Source organism: Chelonoidis abingdonii, chromosome 2 (genome assembly GCF_003597395.2).
Source record: "Chelonoidis abingdonii isolate Lonesome George chromosome 2, CheloAbing_2.0, whole genome shotgun sequence".
Taxonomy (NCBI): domain Eukaryota; kingdom Metazoa; phylum Chordata; order Testudines; family Testudinidae; genus Chelonoidis; species Chelonoidis abingdonii.
In genome coordinates, this window is record NC_133770.1 from 251725274 (window position 1) to 251738820 (window position 13547).

At 43.3% G+C, this 13547-nt stretch overlaps 1 protein-coding gene across 3 annotated transcripts in view; it reads left to right on the top strand.

Moving 5' to 3' along the window:
* Window positions 1-13547, top strand: part of RALYL (RALY RNA binding protein like) — a 620330-nt gene that overhangs the window by 500217 nt on the left and 106566 nt on the right. For all 3 annotated transcript variants that reach the window (XM_032768366.2, XM_032768367.2, XM_032768368.1), the window contains one exon: window positions 1992-2067. In XM_032768366.2, coding sequence (XP_032624257.1) covers window positions 1992-2067 — 76 coding nt within the window. The remainder of the gene's footprint in view (window positions 1-1991; window positions 2068-13547) is intronic.

Here is a 13547-nt window from a genome sequence, read left to right on the forward strand (position 1 = left end):
CCCCCCCACCCTAACTGCCCCCCTAGGACCCTACCCCCTACTTGTTCTCTGACTGCCCCAACCCTTATCCACACCCCTGCCCCCAGACAGACTGCTGGGGACTCCCATGCCCCATCCAACCACTCCCCACCCCCTGACAGGACCTCCAGAACTCCCGACCCATCCAACCCTCCCCCTGCTCCCTGACTGCCCCCTGGGACTCCCCTTACCAGGCCCATGCCAGTCAGACAAAACTCCACGTGGAATGCTGAGGCAGCGGGAGGGGGGAAACTGCGATAGGGGCAGTGGCGGTGGTGGCTCACACTTCCAGGAGCCACAGAACCCGAGCGTGGTGAGGGCAGAGCAGGGGGTGTGCCTGCTGGGACTGCAGCCTGGTGACCTCCCCCGGAGGGCTCCTGCAGTGGATGCATGTGGGTGGCAGTCCCCGTGCGCCCCCCTGGCTCTCCCCTCGCCACGCTCGGGCTCTGCGGCTCTTGGGACTGTGAGCTGCCACCCCTCCCACAGCAGGCTCAGGGCCCCATGCCCCGGCAGCTCACACTGGGACCCCGGCTGACAGCCACATGCCAGTCAATATCAGCTCGCATGCCAAAGGTGGCACGCGTGCCGTAGGTTGCCGACCCCTGGTATAGACACTGTTATGTCTAATTTCCTGCAAAAATACCATATTTATATAAGATAACCCAAACTCTTCCTGTTTAAAGCAGAGTTAAAGGCTCTGTGCATGAAATTGCAGTAGCCTTCTATTTCCACAGCTATTTTGTAAGTATGCATATAACTACTTTAGTCAAGGCATTCTCAACAGAATAGGCTGTGATTTTTTCTTCATTGGTAACTTTCACTAGAACTAAAAATGGATTTATGAACATTTTCTATTGTGCCCTCATCAGATTAGCTCTGACTTTTTGTATGACTCCAAGGAAGGGCAAAGAGAGTATAGTAAATAGATCCAGGGTGAGTAATGACTGCTCACACATCAGATGTTAGAATATTTTCAGGATCACTATAGACTCTTTGGGTAAGGGAATGGAGATACATTATGAAGTACACAAGGCTTCTAGCATTTCACTGAAATGCACAGAGGACGTCTGAGAAAAGTAACTGTTTAGGATAAAATTATATATGGAAATTACAATGTATTTCCTCCTTTGTCAATTACACATATTTAAAACAATAAAGTACATTTTATGAAGATAATTTGCCCTCTGAACTTTCTCTACTTCCTCTAAAGGGTTGTGTTTGGGAAAAGTCATTTTACATTGCAGTTCAATTTATTTTTTGAGGAAGGCAGAGATGATGGCAATCTATGGACCAGATTGTGGTGGCATAGGGACTAGTCAGAATCACACACCTTGTGTTCCCTGAGTGTAAGATCCACTTCAAGCTAGCACCACAAATGTATTTGCTTAACTCTAAAAGGGACCCCAGGAGGTGGGGGATATGGACCTATTATCTGTCTGGGTATTACCATATTTAAACGCTGAGAGTTGTGGTGGCTGGTATATGGTGAGGCTGCTGATGCTGCACTCCTTCAAACATTGGTTTAATTTCAAGGAGGAATTCTGGCTGAGTCATCATGGGCTTTCACAACAGCATGTGACAGCTATTTTTCTGAACAATGGTGAAGTGACTTAAAATCACTATCTATCTCTTTTTCTAATCTCTATTCAGATCATTTCTAGACCAGAGATACATTATTAGCCCAAACTTAACAATATCTCCATAAACCACATCATTAAATTATAAAAAAAATATGAATTCTGTATATTAACCTTGACTGGTGTGATGCTTAAACCATTATGCAAGGTAACAAGATATTTTTTTAAAGGACACTTTTATAGCATCATCTTAAAAGTAGTTAAAACTTGACCAGAATGTTAGGTTTACTTTCCTGTTCTATCTTTTATTATTTATTTTCACAGCATCTTGTGTGCGTGCAGACTCACTCGTAACTGCTAAGATTTGGCTTATGTGTGTCAAATATTTGCTTTCAGATATCAACATGGCAGGAGAACCAAAACCATACAGACCAAAACCTGGAAACAAGCGGCCACTTTCAGCCCTTTACAGGTAGGTTGTTTATGAAAATAGCTGAGAACTAGTTGCAATTTTATTAGGAAAATTATACCACCCTGAAGGCCTTCTTCCTATTTTAAGAATATTTCCAACTAGATGGCAGGCGATAGCCCATATGAGTTAAATGAAGTCAGTATTTTTCCCTATGTAACTAGAGTGTGTGCTATTACATTCCATCAAGGAGATGTTGAGTGGTAGAAATGTAAAGTCTTGTGGGAACCAAAAGTCTTAGAACATAAGAAAAGGGTGAGACCTGTACTGTTAGATTTTATACTTCTTAAGAGATTCACTCCAGAACAATTACCTTTGACTTCTTCCACTAAAGCTGCCCGTTTAACGTCTTTATTGAGCACTTAATTGACACAAACACAAGAAGCAGGTGGAAAAAGCAGAATTCCTGCCTTACATGCACCGGCAAAAAAAAAAGTACAAATAATAACCGGGATTTGATAGGACAACAAAAGCCAAATGTTTTTTCTAATAAATAATCCCAGGAGGTGTTCAAATGCCTTCTCAGATCATCAGTAATGATCTGCACATATACAGAAAAGAAATAAAAAACCAAAATCAGTATATTGGGTGAAATCTTGGCCCCACTGATGTCATTGGGAAAACTATAATTGACTTCACTGGAGCCAGGATGTCACTCATTGCCTCTTCTAGAACTCACAGCCCATATTCTTTGTACGCCAAGTAGAACAGGAAAAACATCTGCAGAGAAAATAAAATTATCTTCAAATTTGTATGAGTTCATTACAAACCCAGAGAGCATTAAAATATTAACAAGCTATTTAACAAGTCATTTGTCAGTGTCAAATCTGCCCATCTGCCATCTGTACTTGGATGGCTAGCGTGATCCACCAGCCATGGTACCGCCAATTACACTGCTATTTTTAACATACCAGATGGAGCAGAGCTAGCATGTGTCTGTCTACCTGAGCTGGGAAGCACACTCCCAGTTGCTGTATACATGTGCACTTAGTGTGTGCCAGTGTAAGTGACATGAGACTCAGATCCTCAGTCTGGAATTTGACCTTTCCCCCTAGATTGCTTTACTTTCAATACATTTAAACCAGATCCTTAAATTTGATTTATTTGGTAAGAGGTTTCTGTTTTGTTTTGTTTTGAGAGGGCAGGGGTATTTTGTTTGTTTGGGATATTTTGGGGTAGTATGAGCAGTAATGGAAATGGTGGTGCTTGACAGAAAATCATTTTAAACATATTTTAAAACACATTATTTAACAAAATTGTGTGTGTGCCTGTATGTGAGAAAGATAAAATTATATATTTATAGTTTAATAAACATGCTGGCCAACATGTTCAAAAGAGACTGTTGATTTTGGATGCTTCCATTTCAGAATGCTCAATTTGAAGGCACCTTGAAAGGGTGTGATTTTCAGACAATGCAAAGCACTTTCCTCCAAAACCAGGCTGCTTTAATGTGTTTCAATTTAGACACCCACCAACTGAGGCAACCAAAGTCAGAAGTTATTTTTAAAAGCTTGGCTGTTGCTTTTATTTCAAATCTTTATGCTCCATTGTATGAATATGTTCTGAATTATTGTGATTACTAAAGTTAGGGCCTTGTGAACATAAAAAGTATCACCCAGTTTAAGTGCTAAGCATTATAAATTCTCCTTTAGATCAAGTGGTGGAGGATTCTATATTTAGAGCAGAAGGTCCTGAGTTTTTAATCACTACTGACAACTGGGTTCTGGAAGTAGGGTTTAGTGGTGTGCTCCTGTGTAGCCATGGAATTGTTATATCTCTGTGTTACTGTTTCAAAAAGAGATTAACAGTATCTAAATACAACAAGACTTTCTGGCTTCTAGCATTTTATTTTGAAGGCTACGATCTTTACTTTGGAATGTATGGCTGTTGTGTTTAAAAGGTTAAAATGAACTTTTCAGTGACATGACAACTGGCATTTTGAATGCATCATGAAACATTTGTAATGGTGGTCATCATTTTATCAAACTATTATGATGATATATCGTGTCTATGGACAATGGTATCTCATTGGCTTTATTTTTTTCCACTCAAGGATTCATATGCAAAGTTTGAGAAACCAGAGCCCCTCATCTTGGTACATAAAAAACAAACTGTATGTAGATGTTTCTGTAATTGTACTGTACATATTTTTATTTTTTTTGCTAACAAGCTGTTACTCACTTTCAGAAACATTTTCCACTTAATTAACTTTAGGTAATAGAGACAGGAGATAATAACCAGCAACCATAATAGTAGGGCTGTCAAGTGATTAAAAAAATAAATCATGATTAATTGCACTGTTAAACAATAATAGAACACCATTTATTTAAATATTTTTGGGTTTTCTACATTTTCAAATATATTGATGTCTATTACAACACAGAATACAAAGTGTACAGTGCTCACTTTATATTTATTTTTATTACAAGTATTTGCACTGTAAAAAAAACAAAAGAAATAGTATTTTTCAATTCACCTAATATAAGTACTTTAGTGCAATCTCTTTATCATGAAAGTTGAACTCACAAATGTAGAATTATGTGCAAAAAACCTGCATTCAAAAATAAAACAATGTAAAAATTTAGAGCCTCTAAGTCCAGTCAGTCCTATTTCTTGTTCAGCCAATCACTCAGACAAATGAGTTTGTTTACATTTACAGAAGATGATGCTGCTTGCTTCTTGTTTACAATGACACCTGAAAGTGAGAACAGACATTCTAATGGCACTATTGCAGCCGGTGTCACAAGATATTTATGTGCCAGATGCACTAAAGATTCATATGTCCCTTCATGCTTCAACTGCCATTTCAGAGGACACACATACAGACTGATGATGGGTTCTGCTCGGTAACAGTCCAAAGCAGTGTGGACCGACGCATGTTCATTTTTGTTATCTGAGTCAGATGCCACCAGCAGAGGGTTGATTTTGTGTTTTGGTGGTTCGGGTTCTGTAGTTTCTGCATTGGAGTGTTGCTCTTCTAAGGCTTCTGAAAGCATGCTCCACACCTCATCCCTCTCAGATTTTGGAAGGCGCTTCAGATTCTTAAACCCTGAGTCAAGTGCTGTAGCAATCTTTAGAAATCTCACATTGATATCTTCTTTGCATTTTGTCAAATCTGCTGTGAAAGAGTACTTAAAATTAACAGCATGTGCTGGGTCATCATCAGAGACTGCTATAGCATGAAATATATGGCAGAAGTGGGTAAAACAGAGCAGGGGACTTACAATTCTCCCCCAAGTTCAGTCACAAATTTAATTAACACATTATTTTTTAACGAACATCATCAGCATGTAAGCATGTCCTCTGGAATGTTGGCTGAAGCATGAAGGGGCATACGAATGTTTAGTATATGTGACACGTAAATACTTTGCAATGTCGGCTACAAAAGTGCCATGCAAATGCCTGTTCTCACTTTCTGGTGCCATTTTAAATAAGAAGAGAGCATCATTATCTCCAGTAAATGTATACAAACTTGTTCGTCTTAGCAATTGGGATTGAGTAGACTCTGAAGTTTTACATTGTTTCGTTTTTGAGTGCAGTTATGTAACAAAAAAATTAATCTACATTTGTAAATTGCGCTTTCACGACAAAGAGATTGCACTACCGTACTTGTATGAGGTAAATTGAAAAATGCTATTTCTTTTGTTTATCATTTTTACAGTTCGAATGTTTGTAATGAAAAATAATATACACTTTGATTTTAATTACAACACAGAATGCAATATATATGGAAATGTAGAAAAACACCCAAAATATTTAATACATTTTAATTGGTATTCTATTGTTTAATTGCGATTAATTGTGATTAATTTTTTTAATCATGATTTTTTTGAGTTAATCACGAGTTAACTGCAATTAATTGACAGCCCTACATAATAGTGATCATAAAGTCTTCCCAGTCAAGGAAATAACTAAATGGAATGTTCCTAGACAATGGGTATGTTGTCATCTTCTCTCTCACACACCCTCACCTCTGTATTTCTATATTTTGCCACACTTCTGCCACACTGAGTTGTCCATTTTTACACACAAACGATCTGAATCTATTGACTGAGGAGGCCAACGTTTAGAGGCCCTTGGTGAAATCCTGGCCCCAGTGAAGTCAATAGGAGTTTTGCCATTGACTTCAGTGGGGCCAGTAGTTCATCCTCTCTCTTCAAGAATACTTTATTTTCCTTCTCTGTAAGCATGCTCCCTTACAGGATGGCTGATTGGAACAGGGAGCTTATCTGCTCATCCATCTTCAGAAACAGCAATAACTGAACTCTGATCCACCAGCAAATATTTTTAAGTAACACGAACTGCCTTCCTATAAGAGCTGAGATACAATCTCTTCAATGATTCTAACTACTGCTAGCTCAGGATATTGTTTAGCACTATTGAACCACTACCTCATTCCCTATTTCTCTCTTCGCTGCTCCCAGTACATTATTTACTTTTTACTACCTCTTTTTCTTTCCCAATCCTCTTTACATGCAATGTGTAATAATTTATCAAAAGTTTCCATTTTATGACACTCCTCTTCATATGTATGCAGTAGCTCTTGTTGGTATTTTGAAAAGTGTTGTTTCCATTTGTGCTGAGTAAGTTGCAAGGGACAGACAGACTGCCCACCTAGAAAGGCATTTGCTCTGGTAATCAAATCAGCTTTGAACTCTGGAACTAGACATCTGAGTTATATAGACTCAATGCTGCTTGCTTCAAATGTGTCTAGTCAAAATTTGCTGACAATTAAAAGCTCACACATTGGGTTGGTGAAGGACAAGTGATAAATGCAGATAACAGACTGAGCACGTCCTGTGGCTTTTACGAAGTGCACTTTCACAGTGAGTTATGTATTCTCTCTGCTGCTGTTTCCTTTAGCTCTGCACTGTGGCTCATGATACCAGTTACAATTTATGAATTCACAGTATATCTAAAGGACAGAGAAGAGATGATAAATACTATATGTTGCTGTTCAATGTAGAACACACACCAATAAATAGACTCTAATAAATCTCAGCTTCCCACACTCTATTGGACCCGGTCCTGAAGCCACTGCGGTTAATGGGAGTTTTACCATGTACTTTAATGGGAACAGAAATTAGCCCTGAATTTCTAAGGGCTGATCCTGCCTGCCTGTGGGTGCTCAGTGAGCCAGAGGAGGAAGTCTCCCCACACTGCTTGCACAGTCCATATAAAAAACAGGCAGAACTGTAGCCTCTTTGCTTCGTCCCTTTTTCATGGAGCACACAGGACTCTAAAGAGGGCAATGAGGGAGGTGAGGTCATGACTCCACCCTAGACACACATTCCAGTTGTGCACGGGGAAGTACATTTCACCTTACCTAGGAGTGGCTGCCCTAGCTCCAGAAGGCATTCTACTGTCCTGAGAAAAGAATGTCTGCACAGGTTCCTCCTAGGTGGGGCAGGCAGGCACTGCTCCTTAGTATGGGCTGTGCTTAATTCTATTTCTAATTTAGAGTCCAACCCTGTGAGGTGCTAAGCATTCTCCATGCCCATTGATAAGAGTAGGGATTTAGGGTGTTCAACATGGCCCAGATCAGGTCGTGAATTGTAGAAGACGAGCGGAAAACATTCATATGAAAATGTATTTTGTTACAGGCCAACTAAATGCTTTTTTACAAGGTGTGAAAAAGAGACATTTAAGTGTCCAAAATGTACATTAGTGACTAATAACTTTCCTAATATCTTATTCCAAGCTAAGTGCCTGATCATAGCCCTGCAAACATGGAACTCCCTGTTGAAAGAACTTCCTTGTGTTGCTTGGGCTCTAAAACCATTGTGAGAACAATAGAGGGCTTAGGCTTTGATTTAGGAAGATATTAAACACATACCTAATTTTAAACATGTAAGTTGTTCCATATACTAGAAGCACTTTTGTTTAAAACTAAGCACTTGCTTAAGTACCCTGGTGACTCGAGTTTTATGCCTGGTGCAGGCCTGCACAACATACCGCCCGTGGGCCGCATACGACCTGCAGAGGTTCACTGTGCGGCCCGAGGCAGGATTCAAAAGGCTCTGAGCTGCCTGCAGCGGTGGGAAGCTCAGAGCTCTTTAAATCTCAGCCGCTGCAGGGATTCAAAAGGCTCTGGGCTGCCCGCAGCAGTGGGGAGCCAAGAGCCCTTTAATCTCAGCCGCGGTCAGGATTCATAGGGCTCTGGGCTGACCACAGCGGTGGGGAGCTCAGAGCTCTTTAAATCTCAGCCGTGGTGGGATTCAAAAGGCTCTGGGCTGCCGGCAGTGGCAAGGAGCCCAGAGCTCTTTAAATCTCAGCCGCCAGGGCTGGCTTTAGGCCCATTCAACCAATTCCCCTGAATCAGCCCGCCCTTAAGAGGGCCACATGCCCAAGCCCCAGTACGATGTACCGGCAAAAGCCAGTGCACTGTACTGGGGTGGCCCAGCTTCCCCAGGGGGCAATTTAAAAGGCCTGTGGCTCCCAGGTCCTTTAAATTGCCACCAGAGCACCACTGCTGGAGCCCTGGGGTAGGGCTGTGGGGCTCTGGGGGCTATTTAAAAAGTCCGGGGTTCCCGTTGCTTCTACCGCCCCAGCCCTTTAAATAGCCACCGGAGCCCCACCACTTCCCCAGGGTTCCCGTGGCTATTTAAAGGTCTGGGGCAGTAGAAGCAGGGGAGCCCCGTGTCCTTTAAATAATCCCAGAGCCTTAGGGTAGCAGGGGGCTCTGGGGGCTATTTAAAGGGCCGGGGCTCCAGTCCCCTGTGCCGCCCCGGTCCTTTAAATAGCCACTGAAGCCACATCACTTCCCCAGGGCTCCCTCGGCTGTTTACAGGGCTGGGGCAGTGAAAGCAGGGGAGCCCCAGGCCCTTTAAATAGCCCTTGAATCCCGGGCTGCTGCTGCTACCCTGGTGGAGGAGGCAGAAGGGGGCACTCACCATACAGGATGGGCTGTACCCCCTGTACCTGCACCAGCTGCCCGCAGCCAACCCCTTCTGCAACCCCTGCTGCGCTCCCTGCCCGCACCAGCCCCGCACCTCCTGCCCTTCCTGCACCAGTTCCTGTCTGCAGCCAGCCCTGCACCCGCTGCCCTCAGCCAGCCCATCTCCAGCCAGCCCTGCACCTCCTGCCTTGCCTCCAGCCCTGCACCAACCCCTGTCTCTAGCCAGCCCTGCACCCCCTTCCTTGTCTCCAGCCAACCCCTGCCACACACCCCTGCCTGAAGCCAGCCAGTCCCACACTCCTTTGTCTCCAGCCCTGCCAACCCATGCCACACCCCCCCGTGGCCCTGCCTGAAGCCAGCCAGCCCACCCCATACCCCATCTCCAGCCTGCCCCACACCCCTTGCCCAGCCAGCAGCCAGACCCTACCTCCAGCCCCTTCCCCCCACCTCCAGCCCCCTCTTCCCCACCTCCAACCAGCCCCATGTCCACTGGTGCCCTGCAGTTCCCAGGGAAGTAACCCTGCACATCTGCTTCAATGAGGTGGGAAGGGAGCAGCTGGGACCCACACATGTGCACCCTAGCACACCCTCAGGGAGTGGCGGAGCTCATTTCTAGTTCAGACCCATCTTTTTAAAAAAGAACTTTAGGTAGGGTTAACATACATCTTTACTTTCCCGGACATGTCAGGCTTTTTGGATCTTAAATCACCATCCGGGAGGAAAATATGGACGTATAGTAATCCTATTGGTACAAAAAATACATACTGTGGCAGAACTTTTTATAGGGAATCAGTTGCTAAGAAATGAAAGGCTTTTTTTTTACTTTTTTTTTTTTTTTCCAGTCATCCTTGCCGGGGCCCTGCCAAAAATGTTCGAATTGAGCCTCGCACTTCCTAAAGCCGGCCCTGCCAGCCGCGTCTGGGAATCAAAGGCTCTGGGCTCCCCACAGCCGTGGGGAGCCCAGAGCCCTTTAAATCTCAGCCGCGGCCTGGAATCAAAGGGCTCTGGGCTGCCCGCAGAGATTCTCGGCCACGGCTGAGATTTAAAGGGCTCAGGGCACTCCGCCGCCACGGGCAGCCCAAAGCCCTTTGAATCCCGGTGGCGGCTCCAGCGGATGGGCTGGGGCTGGGATTTAAAGGGCTTGGGCTCCCCTCAACAGCAGGAGCTCTGGGCCCTTTAAATCTCTGCCCCAGCCCCACAAAGCTCCGGGTTTCCCCAGCCGCCGGAGCCCTGGGCCCTTTAATTTGACCCAGAGGGCTCCCAGCCACCTCTTCAGTTGGGAGCCCCTGGTTGATTTAAAAGCAAGTATCACCTCCCCACCCCCAACCTTCCTTTTTGGCCCATAGCTGTTTTGGTGGGGCAGCGCTGAAAAAGGAGGGTTTGTTTCTGCAGGGCTGGGCGGTGCTGGAGCCAGGTGTTTCCACTGGGCAGTGCGGGGTAGTTTCCGCGAGGCCGGGGGGGTTTCAGCCCTCAGCTGTTTTCTTTGGATAATTGCTTTACGAGTTGTGCAGGCCCTGGCTAGTTTGTAACTACGGAGCCAATGACATAGGTGATTCAGTGAGAGTTAGGAACATAAATTCCAGAGTGTCCAGAATTAGTGTAAACTTCCTGTGACAGAAGTCAGGCCACGTGTGTACAGGAAGTGTGGTTGTACTGTCATTGGATGAGTAGTTTTCTGTTCCCTGAGTGACCAGAGCAGGGGTGGCACTAGAGTAATCAGAACCTGCTAAACCAATTAAGGCAGACAGGCTGATTAGAACAACTGCATTTGCAATCAGAGGCAGGCTAATCAGGGCACCTGGGTTTTAAAAAGAGCTCACTCCATGTCAGGGAGTGGCGAGCCAGAGGAGAGGAAAGGATGTGTGAGGAGCCTGGGAGCAAGAGGTGCAAGGTAGCTGGAGGAGTGGAGTGAGAGGGTGTGCTGCTGGAGGATTGAGGAGTAAAGCATTATCAGACATCGAGGAGAAGGTCCTGTTGGTGAGGATAAAGAAGGTGTTTGGAGAAGGCCATGGGGAAGTAGCCCAGGGAGTTGTAGTTGTCATGCAGCTGTTACAGGAGACACTATAGACAGCTGCGATCCACAAGGCTCTGGGCTGGAATCTGGAGTAGAGGGTGGGCCTGGGTTCCCCCCAAACCTCCCAACTCCTGATCAGACACAGGAGAAGTTGACCCAGGCTGTGGGGAAGATCACTGAGGTGAGCAAATCTGCCAAATAAGTGCAGGACCCCACCAAGGTAGAGGAGGAACTTTGTCACATTCCATATTTTAGTACAGTACATCTGCAGAAAACAAAACTAGACAAAGCTATTTTAAAAAGCTTTTTACCTGGCTCCAGCCTTAAGCAAATCTTGATTTTAATAACTAACTTATAGATCTTTGAACTACAAGGTACAGAATAGAAGTGCTGACATGACTATACAAATGCTGCTTTGGGAGCACTGGCTTGGCAAAATAGTCACATGCTGTATTTTCAATCTACTGGTATTTAAATTTGTATCTCATTAAATCAACTGCTCAGAAGCATGTGAAAATGCATTTGTGAATTCCTTTGATATCAGCAACATGCACTGGCATAAGAAAGTAGAATCAATGCCAAGGAATTTTAAGGGTCCAGATCTGTTTTCTGTTGATTATAAAGGAATTTTTAAATAGTATGCACTGTTCTTTCCAATTTCCTGAAACTTGCTAATCTAGGCAGTGAATCCAAGAACTAAAAGGTTCCCATCAGCTGTGGACCTTTTATGTAGTTTTATTTTTTTTAAAAAAGAACAAATATGTCCAGGTTCTCTAGTGGTGTTATTTTTTATTTCTGCAAATTGCTTATTGCCATTCCTTGCCGTATACACATTACTATTCATTGGCCTTTAAAGTAAGTGTGTCCGACAAGAATTTAATGAGACACATATTGCATATTACGTGTTCTCCCACATGTATTTTCCTTCATCCCTGGCAGAACCCAGAGGAGTTCACAATTTTACATCCTTCAGAGCTCCTCATGATGCCAAGGTAGGCAGGATGGACTCACTTCACTGTCACTCCTTAATTGCCTAATCCTGAGTTGTGCAGCCCATACTTCTCCTACACTTTCCACCCCGTGGCTCACATGATACTAGCATATTGTATCTAACCTCTGTCATGCTGAGAGTGAGCGACTGGGATTTAGAGTGAGACAAATAACAAACCCACTAGATTATGAGGAAGCGAGGCCTTGGACTGCTCAGTAAGATCCATCACTGAGGCCATAAGCTTGTTCTACCTTCTTAGCTGGCCTGAGTGCCACACCACACTGTTGTGGTACTTCCAGCACTGCCTGGCTGGACTAATGTAATAACAGACTGCACTCATATCACAGGTTCCTCTCAGAGTCAGACTAATAGATTTTCCACTCTCCAAGACATTTTTAAAACTTGCAAATCTACATATTGGCATCATTTGACTATCACGAGATTCCATAACAACTTCCCATCAACTTCTTAAATATACAATAGATTTTCTAAGTAATCCAACTGATTTGTGTTGTGAGGCATATTTAGGACACTTGATTTGTCATGCTGTCAATTATCCACTTTAAATAGCAAGTACATTACTATGTATTAAAACCCATAACTGTTAAGCAGATATTCTCAAGAACAAGATTAAATCAGCCTATTTCAAATGCCCACATTTAGCTATGTTACTGGTGGGGTGTCCTCTATTATACAGTGTAGAGATGTTTTCTCACATGGCTATATTTTTATATTGAAGTTTTATTTATTTTTCTTTGACAAAAAACTTTGTTGATCTGAGTATCTTTTATTTTTGTAATCTCCATCCCAGGGTTGATTGAATTATGTTTCTCATCATGTTTCCTTTTGGTTACGTAGCTTTGTACTATGGATCAGGCTTAAACCACCACTTATGCTCTTTCTGTACTTGCCATCTGCTCCTCAGATTTATTTTCATATAGCTGTCATGGAGTTTGTTTTGTTGTGTTGTGACTTCCAATTAACATCCATTGTTGTTCTGAGCAGTCTGGGGATTCTTGTTCATTTCAGATGAGAGCATGGAAAGCATAGCGATCATTTCTTTTACTGTAAAAAAAAAAAGATTCTTGAAGTCACTCCACTGTATAGAAAAAATATTGGGGAGCTCTACCAATTCAGCTCACAACTAGCATTTCTATTCGATTTGAAAGTTGCAGAATTCAGGATAATTCCTTCTTAGTGTATCATTGGCTGTATACAAACAGTATGCTATAACCCTGCTGGCATTTAGTGAAAATAATTTCAGGCCGGGTGAGGACCTCCAGCAGTGGTAGGGAGCTCACGTAGGAGAAGGAAAATTCCAGATTAAACCCTCTTGAGTGGGAGAAAACTTAGAGTACTGGGCAACTCTGAAGAAAAGCTGCTTATACCAAACTGGATGAACTAGTACACCTGTGACACCCTGTATCCCATGTGACACCCTGTACCCCATGTTCACCACTTTTATATGGTTATATTTTGTATTAAGTATTACTTGTGAGGTATCATTTAAAGACTCATAATCTACTGAATATCATTGTCCTGTTAAAATGTGTGTATCAGCATTGTATATGGAGCTATGA